General features: G+C 39.2%; 1 protein-coding gene across 1 annotated transcript in view; it reads right to left on the bottom strand.

Moving 5' to 3' along the window:
• Nucleotides 1–937: 937 nt before the first annotated feature.
• The window catches only part of NALF1 (NALCN channel auxiliary factor 1), a 509,457-nt gene continuing 493,208 nt past the window's right edge, over nt 938–17,186 (bottom strand). Inside the window, exons 2-3 of the mRNA XM_086615891.1 lie at nt 15,260–15,431; nt 938–1,293 (exon numbers count right to left, since the gene is read on the bottom strand). Of these exons, the coding sequence (XP_086472017.1) occupies nt 938–1,293; nt 15,260–15,431 (528 nt within the window). The remainder of the gene's footprint in view (nt 1,294–15,259; nt 15,432–17,186) is intronic.

Raw genomic sequence — 17,186 nt, 5'->3', positions numbered from 1 at the left:
CAGAAGAACTCAAAACGTAATTCACAATGAATGCCAATCCTTCACCTCCAATATGAAGGCTTCCCAACTACTCAACTTGCTGAGCATAACTGGTTTTACATAGCGTATCTAGAAAAGGCTGCTCCTGTTCAACTGACCAGTGAGAAAGGACTGGACTTCTTCAAAATGGGTATTGGAGCAACAGTTTGTTATATATTTCTTTACATTTTTTAACTGTCCGATCCCACCTTGTAAGGAGAGCACTTGTTTGTTCAGCTAAAAGGAACCCCCTTCATACTCCTTTTGGGTTTGCTCAGTCAACTGGTTTGTGCAACAGTGGCAGAGGCACACTGGAATTGTGTACCCATTCATTGTGATTACACAGACAGAAGCAAATGTACGTTGTCTGCGACAGGAGATGGGAGGGGAAAGGAGATGAATGGTTTCCATGGGTAAGAGGACAGTTAGGTTTGTTTAGGGTTTTTTTGTGGTTACCTTTTTTTCTTTTCTTTTTTTTTCTTTTTTTTTTGTTAAATTTTGTTTTGTTCTTTTTGTATTTTTTTCCTTTTTTTTTTTTTTTTTTTTTTTTTTGCTATGTCAGGATCATAGCAGTCATTCCTCTAATAGAAACTGACAGACATAAAAGACAGAACTATCAGATGAACACACACACAATGACTAGAAATATATCGACAGAGAAAAGACTTAATTTAGCTTTGAGAAACCGTCCCAAAAATAAAATCCTGTATTAACAAGTGCAAAAAAACAAACAAAAAAGAAACTCCAAACATTAAAACACAGTGTATAAAATGGTGTGAGAAATTTAAGTCACCATACAGCCTTTTAGTCAATAAAAAGCTGTGTTCGTGTGTCCTTGTTGTTTGGGTAGTGGCCCATTCTTTTCATTGTACCCAAAGGTCATTCAGAAGAGATCTGAGGGTAAAGCACTCAGTTCTTGCTATTTTTGACTGTAGTCATTTGGGCCTGTTGTGTCTATCGTATAAGATGAATCCTTTCTTTTATTCTCATTGGTTGAATTATCTTCCAAAGTGGTTATGCCTCCAAAGCTCAGTCCTGTTGAGTTCTGTGCTGCTGAGACTGTAAGTACTGTATGTAAGAGAATTAATACAAGAACACACAGTTTAAGTCTGCTGTTACACAGTCTTGATGCTGATGAAACTGTGAGCGATGTCCTGTGACACATTTTTGAGCCACTTGTTTTTATAGTCCCTTTGGATTGATGATCTGATAATAGTCCCCATCTGACATCACAGCATTCTGGTTCTGCATTGGTTGGATAGTTTTCATAGAGCCCTGTAGGGTAAACACAAGAAAAATTAAACATCAGGCACAAAAAGATTGGAAGAAGTTGGTGGGTCAAAGGAACAATCCAAATAGTCAATAGTTAGCCTAAGCTATCAAATTCACATATTTATATTAGCCTGAGGCTCTCAAAATGCTTCCATTTGACATAATTGGAGTTGTTGAAGGGATATGGGTTGTCTAACACAAAGCAGTATCAAATGATCATTCAACAGAAGTATGACACTGAGAATGGTTGTGTAAAGAAACTGTTAAAAAGTAATTATTGATGTATGAATGATAGAATATTTGATTCTTCTTTTTTGGGAAGTAGCAACTAATGATGAAGTAACAACTAATCAAACTGGATGTTTCCACAAATATGAAAGGCTCTTGAAATGATTCCTCAGTTTGTGAGCGCATACCAGTAATATCACTTTCCATGAAAAGATAGGCATTAAATAACAAATAATTTATATATTAAAAAATTGACAATATTTACAATATTGACTGTCAGACCAATACGGATCCAACAGCTTCACAGCAATAGCTGCCAAACAGAGCTCTTCAGAGTCTATTTGTTTACCCTACTCCCGATGAGTTCTTCAGCTCAGAGGAGAAGAACATGGGAGTGTTGGTTGATGAGAAGCTCAACATGAGCCGGCAATGTACAGTGGCAGCCCAGAACACCAACCATGTCCTGCGCTGCATCAAAAGAAGCACAGCCAGTAGGTTGAGTGAAGTGATTCTGTCCCTCTAGTCCACTTTTTTGGGACCTCACCTGGAGTACTTCGTTCAGCTCTGGGACTCGCAACATAAGGACATGGCATGTTGGAGTGGGTCCAGAGGAGGGCCACAAAAATTATCTGAGGACTGAAGCACCTCTCCTTTGAAGAAAGGCTGAGAGAGTTGGAGTTGTTCGGCCTGGAGAAGAGAAGGCTCCAGGGAGACCTTCTAGCAGCCTTCCAGTACCTAAATGAGGCCTACAGGAAAGCTGGAGAGGGAATTTTTACAAGGGCATGTAGTGACAGAACAAGGGACAATGGCTTTAAAATGAAAGAGGGTAGGACAAGGGGTAATGGTTTTAAAATAGAGGGAGGTAGATTCAGATTGGATATTAGGAAAAATTTTTTTACCATGAGAGTTGTAGAACACTGGAACAGGTTTGCCCAGAGAGGTGGTGGATGCTCCATCCCTGGAGACATTCAAGGCCAGGTTGGACGAGGCCATGAGCACCTGATCTAGTTGGAGATATCCCTGTTCCTTGCAGGGGGGTTGGACTAGATGACCTTTGAAGGTCCCTTCCAGCCCTAACCATTCTATGATTCTATGATTCTATGATTTCGACTAGATATAAGGAAGAAATTTTTCACTCTGAGGGTAGTGAGACACTGAAACAGGTGAAATGCCTTCAGCAGTCCCGCAGGTCTCATGGGCAGAAGACTCTCTGTAAGAGTGATTTTTGTTCCAGAGTAAGCATGTAAAATACACTTTCCCTGAGGTCAAACAGTCCTTACCGCTCAAAACTGACAAAGTTCCTGGGGGAGTTCACATTTGTAACACTGCCCTTGTCAGACTTAATCAGATCTTGTAGATCTTGTTTCCCAGGGAAGTTGTGGATGCCCCATCCCTGGAAGTGTTCAAAGCCAGGTTGCATGGGGCTTTGAGCAACCCGTATCTAGTGGAAGTTTTCCCTGCCCACGTCAGGGTGTTGGAACTGGGTGATCTTTGAGGTCCCTTCCAACCAAACCATTCTATGATATGATTCTATGTTCTCTTTGGCATATCCCAGAGCTGAGAACAATCCTTCTGTGCCATGCAATAACTGGTTCTCTTGATATTTCTGACTATACATCTAAGGTCTTTCTACCTTTAGAACTTTACTGGGTTCCTCAGCTTGATCTGATTATGAATTTTGAACAGTTAGAGGCATTCTGTCTTTTCAAAAGACACAGCAGTGGTTTTTATTTTTTAATATTTTCAGTACCGTCTGCATTACTCTATAAGTGACGAACATAACCAGTCTTCTGTTTACTTCTCACATATCTGTGAGATATAGTCTTTTTTTATAAATTAAAAGAACCCTAATTTAGCCTGTTTAGCTAATGGTCAAATGCAAGACTGTCTAACATAATGGGACAACACTTTTTCTCCATTTAAACTGATCTTGGATAAATTTTGCAGGAAATAATTACTCTACGGTAGTGCTCAGTTTTACTAGAGAAAAAAAATCTATTTGTGTTGAAATATTAGCTACAAAGATTCTGAAAGCAGCTACATAATTAGTATCATTTATGAATTAACTTTGCTTCTTGTAACAAGAATTAATTTTTTTTCTGAAGTATCACAGCAATGATATTACTTTCAATAAACAATGCCAGTTTAGGAGTAACATTCTTAGGTTCAGGCACCAGACTGCCTGTGTTTTGTGAATAACTTGTAAAGAAAAGCAGCACATCTTAAAATAAGATAAACCAAACTCTTTCGTTCCTACTTCTATAATATGATCTGCAACTAAATTAAAAAGTGGTAATAGGTATGCTGAGCATATAAAATGCAGATTAAACCTAGACTGGTACTTTTTTACATAGCTGACACAACAGTCTACCACGTTATACATGAGTCCAAGAAAAGTCATACCTATTTTTTTGGTTCAAAGTAGTTTTTTAAAGAGAAAAGAATACGAACAGCTTGTCTGATTTTCTGTAAATTGAGGTTTTACTCTGTAGGAAATCAGGCCATTTTTGCACCAATGCAGTCAGATACTCAAGGCAGTGTACCAACGCTTGAAAATTATTTATTTTCTCTGAAATGGTAAATGAATGTGGTTCATGTTTTTAGAAATTCTGTTGCATTTTGGGACCTATAGGGAGTTGTTTATTGCAAGTATAATAAAACAATCTTATTGCTAACATCACGTTTTCTGAGACCATCTTTCGGTGTTTTGCGTGCATAAGTGTGTTTTTAAACATGGTAACGTACAAGAAGTGCCTCCCAAAACAGGTAATCATACGATCTGTTCTGTGATGGCAGTAGCTCAACCTGTTAGCGGTAATTGAAGAGACACAGAGAATGGTTAATGCTTTGATCCCACTGAGGCTTGTTTACTATTAAAACTGTATTTCCGGCCTTTCTTGTTATAGGAAAACAAGGTCTTCCTCTGAAATCAAAGCCTATATACACAAGTTGACAATCAAAAGATATTTAAATAGTTCATACACACTTACTGAATTATAAATAAATTGAAGGCAACTCCACATTCAAAGCATTGAACTTGTTCCTTCATGCAAAAATTGCATTTCCTCTTCATTTCAGTTCAGCAACTGAATTCGACACCAAGCAGATCGACACCAAGCTGGGAGGCTGTGTCGATCTGCTGGAGGGTAGGGAGGCCCTTCAGAGGGATTTGAACAGACTGGATCGTTGGGCTGAGGCCAATGGCATGAGCTTTAATAAGGCCAAGTGCAGAGTCCTTCACTTGGGTATAAAAACCCCAAGCATCGCTATAGGCTCGGGGAAGAGTGGCTGGAGAGCTGCCTGGCGGAGAAGGACCTGGGGGTGTTGGTTGACTACCGGCTTGATATGAGCCAGCAGTGTGCCCAGGTGGCCAAAAAGGCCAATGGGATACTGGCGTGTATCAAGAATAGTGTGACCAGCAGGAACAGGGAAGTGATCCTGCCTCTGTACTCGGCACTGGTGAGGCCGCACCTGGAATATTGTGTCCAGTTTTGGGCCCCCTGGCTTTAAGAGAGAGATTGAGCTCCTGGAGCGAGTCCAGAGAAGGGCGACTAAACTGGTCAAGGGGCTGGAAAATAAAACTTATGAGGAGCGGCTAAGGGAGTGGGGGCTGTTTAGCCTGGAGAAGAGGAGGCTGAGGGGAGACCTGATTACGGCCTACAAATACTTGAGAAGGGATGGTGGGGAGGTAGGGGAAGGGCTCTTTACATTAGTGATGGGTGATAGGACAAGAGGAAATGGGTATAAGCTTAGTCAGGGAGATTCAGGTGGATGTTAGGAAGTATTTCTTCTCTGAAAGGGTTGTCAGCCACTGGAATAGGCTGCCCAGGGAGGTGGTTGAGTCCCCATCCTGGATGTGTTTAAGAATAGGGTGGATGATCTACTTAGGGATATGGTTTAATGGGGATTAGGGACGGTTGGACTGGATGATCTCTAAGGTCTTTTCCAACCTAGAAATCTATGAAATCTATGAAATTCAGGTTTCGAATTTGCAGTTACATGTTTAGTAATCAAAAAACCCCCACAAACTGCAGAACCACTGTTCATATGACATTTGCAGAACATTTAGATAAATTCAGTCAGAGCTTTTGCACTGAAGTATAAAACTTCACAACTGTGCTTCACAACACACTCTTTTGTAGCTACGAGTATCAGTTTTGGCCCCTTGGATCTAATCAGTCAGTTTCCTCAGTTAGAGGGTTACAAACCCATGACTTACCAGAAACCCTGGAAAGCTGGCTACATCAACCTTGGTAAACCATGGAGAAAATAAGCCTGTTTTGTTCTTTTAGGAAAATATTTATATGAACATAGAGTTTGGGATAAGAAATAGAAAGAATACCTTTACCCATCAACCATCAAAGCTTTCTTCTTCCTCTTCTGTCTTTATAGTCCAGTTTGTAGACATCATTACTCTATATTACTTGGATGTTCAGTAATTATATTTCTGAGACTAACTTACTGTTACTGGCTCAAAACCTACTTTGCTTTTCACTTTTCACTTAAAATTTTCTGCTCTGTATCTCCATTTCCCTGCTTTCCCAGAATTCACCCATATTTCACCAGCAGAAATCTCAGTCCATATGGAGGTTCTTGGACCTTGATTTTAGTTGAGGATCTAGAATTTGCCAGGATACTTTTTGGTATCAAACCATTCTCCAGACAGATATACTATCACTCACAAAGGTCATGTAAAAGTTATCTCTTTGCTTTGTAATCCATTAGTTTTTTCACACACAGATAACATTTTGATGATCAGCACAGCGGTAGGGAATGTGTGTTACTAATGCTGATGCAAGAATTAAGACTATTCACTTAATAGAGATTATTTTAATGGAGACATGATTGTAGACAAATCCCATGTGTCCTGAATCATACTGAAAGAAAAAGGAGTGACATCATGAGCATCATATTCACTTTGTGCAGAAAACAGCTTTGGGAGAAAAACAGCAAACCACAAATACATTCTTATACAAGAATTAAAATCACAAAGGCTGCCTGTGGATGCATAGTCTGTTGATCAGCTAGATCACCAGCTAACTCAGAGAATGCTGTGGCTTCTGTCTGAGCACTTGCATTTCTTTTGCACATGAACCAGTGTGCAAAAGAAGTGGTTGCATTTCCATTTCCACATCTCACCTCAACACTGTCAAGATATGTCATGCTTGAAGCTGGATCTGGATCTGTAGCAGTTGGTCTGGCTTGGACCACTTCTTGGTTTCTTTGCTACAGAAAGAGCTAAGGAGCCATAGCACTCCACATCTTCCAGTCACCATCAAAGGAAACTGGTCTGGTTGATATATTTGTTGTTGTCATTGGATAAGTATTTTGGAAGGCCACAGAAATAAAACAGATCTTTTGGTATGTTATGTTTTTTCCTCATTATCTTTCTGTGTAACTCTAAACTGTAGTCCTTTTAAAATAGATTTCTGACTATTTTGAGAGGCATACCAAGCTTGTGCTTGAAGAAAAACCATGAACTAGAAGAAGAAATTGGATAAGTAGATGTAGTATACTAGAAGTTTTGAATGCTCCATTTTATTGTATTATTGTATTATTTATTGCCAAGAGTGATCCATCCAGTAATGACATCATTGCATCAGTGAATGCCAGCACTCTGCATGACATTTCTCTTTCTGAGGAAGCATTTCTGAATTTCAATATTAACGTTTTCCAACTACAGAAGGCAAGAGAACACATTAGATATTATACGACTAGATTTCACTGCTCGCTTACATCTGATCTGGAAGCCAGCTCTCTTTGATCTTATCCAGATGGTCCTATCAATTTCTAAATTGCTATATCTGAAGCAATTTTTTAAATTGCTGTATCTGAAGGCTGTGCTGCCATTCAGAGAGACCTGGACAGGCTGGAGAGTTGGACAGTGGAGAAATTTAATGAAATACAACAAGAGTAGAGTCTTGCATCTGGGTAAGAACAACCCCATGTACCAGTACAGTTGGGGACTGAACTGTTGGGGAACAGCACAGAGGAAAGGGACCTGGGGGTCCTGGTGGACAGCAGGATGACCATGAGCCAGCAATGTGCCCTTGTGGCCAAGGAGGCCAATGGCATCCTGGGGTGTATTAGAAAGGGTGTGGTTAGTAGGTTGAGAGAGGTTCTCCTCCCCCTCTACTCTGCCCTGGTGAGGCCGCATCTGGAATCTTGTGTCCAGTTCTGGGCCCCTCAGTTCAAGAAGGACAAGGAACTACTTGAGAGAGTCCAGCGCAGGGCCACAAAGATGATTAAAGGAGTGGAGCATCTCCCTTATGAGGAAAGGCTGAGGGAGCTGGGTCTCTTTAGCTTGGAGAAGAGTAGACTGAGGGAGGACCTCATTAATGTTTATAAATATGCAAAGGGTGACTGCCATGAGGATGGAGCCAGGCTCTTCTCAGTGGCATCCAATGATAGGACAAGGGGAAATGGATATAAGCTGCAACATAGGAGGTTCCGCTTAAACATGAGGAAGAACTTCTTCCCAGTAAGGGTAACAGAACACTGGAACAGGCTGCCCAGAGAGGTTGTGGAGTCTCCTTCTCTGGAGATGTTCAAAACCTGCCTGGACGCGTTCTTGTGTGATCTGATCTAGGTGTTCCTGCTCCGGCAGGGGGATTGGACTAGATGATCCTTTGAGGTCCTTTCCATCCCTAACATTCTGTGATTCTGTGATTCTGTGATCTGTCACATCTTATGATGTTTCCATTCCAAATACGTATTTTATACCCTTCATTTATAAAAATTAATAAAATGAAATGTATAAGAAGGCTTAAAAGTAAACAAATCATTCTTTAGTCAAACAGATTATTCTTAAACTGGTGAATAAGGCTCTTTTCAAAAGGCTAATTTCCATTTCAGACTCATTCTGATTTTTGGATAAGAACTGGGTTGTTGTGGTTAATTTGTTTTATCGTTGGTGACTGTTTCAGACAGTACTTCTGGAACAGTTTCCTGTGTGTATGTGTCCACATTCAAGAAAAAATTATTGTGTTTCTTCACCACTCATGGACTTTTTTTCCCTAAAATATGTACAGGAACTATTTCCTCCTGACGCTGTAAATCAGGTTGTCCTGAGCTGCTGCAAGTCAGAAAAAAAGGCAATACGTGTCTCTCAAGGCTATACAGAGCTTTCCAGCTCTGCTATGTTGAGATACAAGATAAGGGTGAGACGACTTGCTTTAAGCAAGCATTTGACTTTCCTCATCCCCCCTCTAGTTGGCTTCTATTATGTGCAATTTTTGATCAAAAGGATTTGCTATTTTGATATGATAGGAAGAAAGTCATACATATCTAAGTACTGTGTTCCCATAGAAAGTTCAGGGATACCAGTAGGTTAATTGCCTGGATTAATAATTGCCTTTTTGTAGGAAAAGAATGTTAGCAGCTAATAAACCTATTATAGTATAGGACCTCATTCATGGGAAAGTCCCAAAATTCAAGACTAGAACACTGGACTCAAAAAGATGAGCTATTTAGCTGACAGATTCTGCTGCAAAACCATGTCAAATTTTCCTTGCAAGCAGATCCATAGCTAGTAATGATTTAAACCATGCTTGTCAAACATAAATGGGATTTGTCCTGCTGTCTGTGCTAGCTTAATATGTTGATATTTTAGGACCTGCTAAGAGGTGTAGGCAGGAGGCAAATGGCACATTATTATGAGTTATTTTTAGAGTAAGAATTTGGATTAAGTATTTTTTTTTTTTGAGCTTGTGAAAAACAACATAAAGTGCAATGAATTTAGAGATGTCCTCTTCTTGAATTTTTCTACAAAGAAAAGAGAGATTGTGATGCATTCTATATATCACATTTTCTTGTGGAGATTGCTTTTCAAATTGCACTGAAATCAGGTCATCTGTTTTGAAACAGACACTCCATAGCTGAACTGCGGGTAAATCCAGATACACATCTGCCTCTTGAGAAGAAGCTGCAGTTGAAAGAATTGTTCTCGATACCTTTGTTGAGCTTTGTTAGTCAACAAACCCGTTCTACAGATTGGTGAGAATTCTCTATAGTAATTCTCACTATGTCCTTGGAAACATTAGTGTGTGCTATGAAGCATGACTGACAGTTTCCTTTCTGGTGAATGCTCTAAAGAAGGAGTTTCTGAGGAAGTGCTATTTTGCATGGATCACATAAGCATATGTTAGTGATATTTGCCAAAAATTGATGCATAAGAGAATATTCACACCATGCGTTCCAAACAACTGAGATGTGAATTGGAACACATGAAATTAGGAGCCTAAATTAATATGAACTGAATAGAAAGATAAAAGTGAGTCAAAGCATCTGAATCACCTATCCTCTCACCTCTTATCTCCCCTTACTTTTCTCCTTCTACATTGAAAAGTATCAGAAGACTATTTAGCACAGGAGAGTAGAAAAATTTGATTTTCCTCTTGGTGGCAGTAAACTCGTTCTGATGACACTGCTCTTAGGAAATATCAGAGGGTGGCACACTGGCTTTGGAAGAAGCTAATGCAACACATCTCTGCCTTATTGCTGCTCACTATATTCCCTTCCTTTCCTTCATAGAGGAACTTAAGTGCTCCATTAAATTCCATTGCATCTATTGTACAAGTAAAGAGCATGTGGCTGGGATTTCCTGCCTGATATTTACTGCTGAGGGATCACCCTGTTATGACACAAGGCACAAAGCGACCATAAGTCTTGGTCAATACAAAGGAAGTCCTTAGCAACATAAGTAGCCCTAATTCTGCACTGTAAAGTGGTCTAGACTTGGCATACGGGTAACAGTTTTGAGACCGGTCTCCCAGCAGCCGGAATAGCTACGTCTGTATTAACAAGTAGTTTTGGGCAAAAGAAGAAGATTTGTATAATGAAACAGCTGGTGCTGTATCTCATGTCAACCCCGAGTCCATTTGAAGGGTTTTTCTCTCACTCTAGCTGTAGTCTGATTCTGTAGACCAAATGTGCATTAGTGGTTGAGATGTGGTCCTGTAGCACATCTCCTAGTTTAGTTTAATCCAAAGGAATCCAGTTTGTGTCCTCCAAGACCTCTTCTCAGTATAAGTTAAGCAGCAAGAAGTATGAACAGGAGATATGCTTTTAAAAGTACAGTCCTGAACTAGATTGCTAAACCAGATGCAACTGCAGTGTTGATGTTGATGGCATATCCTGGCTGCTCGAGAAAGCACCATATGTATGAAGGAGAGCTAATCTCTTCTCTCCTCTCTTTGGGTATCTCTGCTGCTCATTCAGTGGAAACTGAGCTCACAGGTTTTCTGCATTGAGCCAACTGAAGGCCTGATGGGTAGTTTTAGTTGTAAAGAAAGCATTTATGGCCTCTGCATTCTCTATCTGTCTCGCCTGGGAGATGGCAGCAAGCCAAACAGAAGCAGTTCATGGGCTGGACCAGTCCCCAGGCCAGCTGCTGGACCACACTACCTTGGAAGGCATGGGAAAAGCAGGAGTTGGGAATTGTTACCAGTCCCTTCCCAGTGCTCTGAACATAGAGTCATATACCTTTCAATTTTCTTTTCACACTCAAAGAGCATGTGTGAAAGAAATCTTCCACATCTTCCATTCACACTGGGGGAAAAAAAGGAAAAAGATGACTACACCTACGAAAGAAAAACAGTCCTACTGGTATGCACACTGTCTTCATAGGTGTCACAATTAAAAATCTTGACCTGGAATTTTGCATGGGACTCATTCGTTGTGATCTGCCATGTGTATGTGTACGTATGCCTAAACACTATTATTACCTCCCTTAAATAAGATTCTGTTTCACATGGGCAATTCTAGACACCTGAGCTGCAGAAAGAAACATTAGATGAAAGCACTGGAAACTTTAAATATATGTATATAAACTCCAAAGGTCCAAACTGAAAGTAATCATTCAATTTTAGTGAATTTGAAAAACAGTGTGTTCAAGAACAGTGCCTGATGGAAAGAGTAATTTCTTTCCATTTCCTAGAAGAAAGGTGATAGAGGGGAACGCAGACTTCTTTGTAGCTAACTGCATGTTTCCATAATCAGAACCACACTGTAATTCTGATTGTTTCAATTAATCTCCCAAGTACTTTCTTTTGCACTGCAGTTGTCCCACATCCTCACATGCATTTCTACAAAGACAAGTTCAGGTGATATACAATTAGTGCAGCATCCCCTCTCCTTTTCCCGCTGTCTGCTCTCATTGGAGGTAATCAAGTAAGACATTCTCATGCTAGAATACTTCTTATTCATTATACCACTCCTTCGGGAATTTCCAAGAAGTCATTATTAACCTACATTATAAACTGCAACTTTTTTCATCATGTGGATGATGAGAAAACCAGTATGTGTGTTCCCTGTCCTGGTTTCCTGCTTTTTTTTGAGCCAATCTACTATTATCTGTTTCACAGGGAGATAAAAAATGTGGGTGTTCCAAGCCTGTGGGAGAGAGGCAAGGGTGCCGCTGTGTCTGTGTCCCTGCTTCCCAGGGCGGCAGGGCGGCAATGGCGAGGCGAAACAGCAGCTCCCACCACTGCCGGTGACATGAAGCCACCCCAGCCTCTTATCTAGCTGCAACTGGAAAATGGCATGTAATGTTTATATGTACATCATGTGCTCTATGCTGTAGTCAACATCAAATAAAAACAGCTATCACCAATACACATTTTTCTGTTACTTGCTTTCCATGGTGTATTGAAATGTTTTATAGAAATCAATCCTCTGTCTTTCCATTAAGCTGAATCTCTATTGGACCTCAGAGGAAATAGTCTGTTACCATGGAGAGGAAGAAGAGAAGCCCTTATTATAAAACTATTGCTTCTAAAGCATTATTAAAGAAAATCAGAATCCAGAAATTCTTGACGTTTCTCAGAGATAAATCATCCTATAAACAGAGAGGCTCCTTTCTTCTCCAGACAATATTTTACAATTAACCAGTGTCCCTTAGCTAGCCAGCTAGTCTTTCATTAGTTTCATGGGGGAAAAAAATATCATACCAACATAATCTAATTAAGTTCCTGCTGGATTTCTTTGAAAATGTAAGTCAAAATTTCAAAGAAGGACCTGTAGCATTTCTCTCCATGGGATACCATCAGAGTCAGGAGCAGTAGAGATATTCAAGCCTAATTTAAATGGCTGATGGGCTGTGGTAAAATACCATTCATCAGGAATGCCTGAACATGAAGCTTGCTCCTGCTGTGTTTCCTGGAGCAGAGCTCAATGGTGACCAGCTTCACAGTGAACTTAGGTTGAATGGAGATACCAGACAACCAGCTATAACACCTAAACATCAAATAGAAATACCTTTGACCTGTCTCTTTTGATTTTTGCCAATGAATTTCACCCGCTCTAGGAAGAGCAGGATCAGTATCTAGAAAACCCAGAACATGTCTGCCAGACAGGAACTCATAGAAAGTGCAGCAAGAGAAGTCCCTCAAGATGTGGGCGACCTGCTTTCAGTTGCTTTTCTGCAAAATCAATCCAAGTTAACTGTCAAACTACAAGCTAAGCTGAAGTAGTGTTCTGTCTGCTGTTGAACTCACTCTACTTTGCATGAAACAATTCTGTTTTCATTAAGCTGCAGAGACGTGCAATTCTTTAGTCCCACAGTAGCTACTGGTCTAATTTCTCATTGTTTAGTGGCAGGAAGTGTTCTTAGAGTGAGTTGCTGATTAATAGAGGGTGGCGATGGCCTGTACTCCAAAGTTTGAACTGCAGCCTTGTGTCTCTCCTGAACATCTCTTGCACACAACTGCCTAGTGTCAGCATGCTCTCCCATGGGTCTGTGAACACACGCCCTGCTCTGCTGATGCTGAGTGTCTTGAATTGAGAGGACAAAACGTTCAACTAAATATTAGTTAGTGGACTGCTGAGATGAGATTCAGGTCACCTTGGTTTTAAGTGTCTGCAATAAGACCTTGGTGACTAACAGCAGCCTCAGCAAATAGACTGCAGTCAGGACTGTTGGTGAGGCAGAGTGAGCTAGTCAGCTTGTCGGGTGTGGGTGTCCACTTAGGATGAATTAAACAGCTCTAATGACTACACCAGATCTTCAGTGACTCTAATGAGAGCTTAGTTCACAGAGTTTATGTGTAGATACCCACACTACTAATACCTGCAGTAAAATGAGTTAATCCTCCCCTAAATCTGCTTTTCATTGCAAACTCAGAGATACCGACTGTCGATAATATTTGCAAAGTCATCTATTTTGTGTGGTTTGGGAATGAATTTGGACTTGGAGATATACCAGGAAAATGAATAGGTGAAGAGGTGTATGTGTATTTCCTAAGAGATTTTCTGAAATAATTACCAAGATGGTTTTCTTTATTGTTTGTTTGTTCTTGACATTGCGTGTGTGAATGTGTGTACACACATGTGTATATACATGCACACACACACATATATATTGTATACATGTTTGTAAATAAAAATGTGCTAAGTCTCTCACTTCAGTTTTTACTGTCCTATCTTAAACTGGAAAATAATGCTCATTTGCTTACTGTGTATGCATATTGGAAGGTTATTGATATTACGAAATGTATTGAAGTGCTAAGTACCACTACATTACTAATGACTACCAAATTGTAAATCAGGTTACATTTCATTCTATTGTCTTTTGCATATGGATGGGTATTGATTGATTGTGTGCAATAGGTTTAATATTCAAGGAGAAATACAGTAACATCTTGCTACCAGAGACCCCCTAAATTCAAACACGGGGTAGAAGTTGAAGTGAGCTGCCACAAAAATTATTCCTGCCTCTGAGATGATATATAGCATTTTACATTTTACTCTATTTTTAACTATCTCATCTTGGGCAACTCATTTAGTATCAAACTTTCCAGTGCAGCCCTAATTTAAAGCAAAGGCTGTTTAATTTCAGATATTTGAACCAGATTGTCAAATGATCCAAGTGTTGAAATGTCTTTTTACTGATATAGTGGGAATAAGTTGCCTAAATATCTCCAAGATTCTCGAATGATATTTTAGGCACTAGAAATCTGCAGATAACATTGATATAAGTTGAATTTTGTGTGGATGACTCCCAGCCAGTCCTGAAAAAAGTATCCGAGGTACATGAGGTGTACTGAAGGTATTTCTTCCCTATCATGTCCTCTCCGGTTGGATCATTCTGAGCTAATGTTTGAAGCAGAATGGAACATAAAAGGAACCAAACTATTTCATCAATGTGCAGACTTATACTAGCAATATCCATTAAATTAAAATAATCCCAGAATGTAACAAGACTGAACAAGAACCTTAACGAAAAGATAGCTGTTCACGAGGGAACAACATATTCTTAAAGTTCTTCACCACTGAAAGATCTTTCCTTAGACATTTACTTTCTAAGAGCTGCTGCACAGTTCTGAATGCTACAGCTCAGAACCTTTGTTTATCCGACATAAGAATACAGGTGAATAAAAGTGATATACTAAACTTGTTTTGCCTTTCTCTTCTTTTCTGAGTATTGCATGACATAGAGTCTCTTTTCTCTAGAGTACTGAATGACACGGGGCAACAAAAATCCTCCACCAAATTATTATGCTTAAAAAGTAACCAGAATAAATTTCTTCTAGTAATTTTGTTTTGTAAAGTTAATGACTGTGGCAGGCTGTAGCATATATGTGCATTACTAAATCTTGGCTCAAATCCTAGCACCTCCAAGAAATCTTTGCGATGAGGAATACCTTCAGGCTTTCATAGTTAGAGCTAATGGAAGAAACATTATTCACACTCTCCTTCACATTTCAATATGAAAACAACAGAAATTAACTTTTCTATACTATACCTGTACAGATGAAACTTGATAGTCCTCCATAGATGACATCATCATTGTCTGGTAATATAAAGGGACACCTCGTCTGAACCTCCAAACAGTATTGCTTGCAAGGAATTCTGTTGCTGCAGTGAAACTGTGTGACTTCAAAATACTGGGAACAGAGCCAGGCTTTGTAGACAGTCTGGAAAAAGAGAAGAATCAGAAGTATAGATGGATGACAATAGCACTGTCATTATTAGAAGAACATACTGTACTACACACCTACATTAATGCTACTTCTGAAAGTAAATTTTAAGAGAATATCACCTAGGTAAAACATACTCTTAACTTTTGACTATCCTCCGACTTCAGAAGTGAAAACTCCAGCCAAGTCACTTAAAAGCAACAGTTAGTCAGGACTAGGCTTATGCTATTATTTTATCTTAGTTTGTAAACAGGTATGTCTCTTAGAGGTGCCTTTTTATTAGATGCATTCACATATGCCACGCACCCTTGTCCCTATATCTTATCGTATACAAACTGAAATCCTAACCTCATTTGAAGCTGGTTTGGGAAAAATGTATGAAAATAAGTGCAAGAAAGAGTTTAAAACTGGGCTCAGGCCAGCTCTGTTCTTTATACCGTCTAGAGCTAAGCTCTCAGGTTGCAATAGATGGTGCTGCTTCCTTCAAATAAAACCCTATCCAGTCCACAGCATTAAAACACACATTAGTGTTCCTGAACACCAACAGCTGTAGAGTAGGGGAGAAATTTGCAACAGTGAGGATCAATGTCTAGATTTAGGAGCCAAAAGGAGCACATTAAAGATGCTGTCATCTGATACTGTGTAGTCGTGGCTGCAGCACCTGTGATTATTATTATCATTATTTAAACAGAAAAGCAAATAAACATGTTCATTTTAGTTTTCTTTTGCCTATTCTCTTCTGAGAAATGGTCTTGTCATAAGATTTAAACTAGCCTTTTGGACATGGAAAAGTTTCATATGTGATCATACAGAAATAGATTGGACACCACACTACGAAGGTGAGGAAAAACCTGTATGATTGTGTACAGAGAGGTTTGCTTGTTTCCTATTTTATTTTTCACTTATCTGTTTTGAAGTACATTATTTACTGCCTTGATACTTGCTATCTATGTTGTTATATAACAAAAATTTCCTTGTATCATGCAGAATATCTAAAAAAGCTAGTAACTACCTTTCCTTTATCACTGCCTGAAAAGGCTATATAGTCAGCTGATTATTTTCCTTCTTTCTAGACCTGTTTTCAATAAAAAAAAAACTTAGATCAAATTTTTTAAGCACTGAAAATTCAAAAGCGACACCTAAAAAGAGCAATCTAGCTGAGTTTGGTTGCAATCTCGTCAGTTATAATTTTTATTAGTGTCAGTGTTAAATTGTATAACTTATTTCAGTGTATTGGTCCCAGAATCACAAACTTGTCTGAGCCTGTTTGAAATGGTGGCAGGTATGGGTAAGGTTTCTAGATGATAAAGTGAAGCCTTTATCTCTAATCTATGGTTTGTGATTACCTCTTTATAGTAGCTTTTGCCTACTGCATTCTGTAGAATATTATTTTTTTCATTACAAATTCAATTTTAATTGCTTACAAAGGTTTCTTATCCACAGTAAATGAAGAAGGAAGACTAGATGATGTGTATACTTTTTGTCCTTAAATAAACTTCTAAACAGCAAGTGGTTTTCCCAGCAGTGACTATATTTCCCACCACCTTTTTAATGCTTCAGTTGCTATATTGACACTTGTAACAATAAAAGAAAAAAAGTAACTGTTTTTATATTTTTAATAGCCAGTGAGTATAGTCTATTTGTTGGAGACAAGAATGCTGGCTCTGATAACACATAAATATTTACAGATGTTCCTTCCTGATCACTAACGCTGTAGGTTTGTTCAGTATGAATCCACATTTTCTCTTCATA

This window comes from Tauraco erythrolophus, chromosome 1 (assembly GCF_009769465.1).
Source record: "Tauraco erythrolophus isolate bTauEry1 chromosome 1, bTauEry1.pri, whole genome shotgun sequence".
Taxonomy (NCBI): domain Eukaryota; kingdom Metazoa; phylum Chordata; class Aves; order Musophagiformes; family Musophagidae; genus Tauraco; species Tauraco erythrolophus.
Note: the sequence above shows the minus strand (reverse complement) of the source record. Positions and strands in the feature narration are given on the sequence as shown.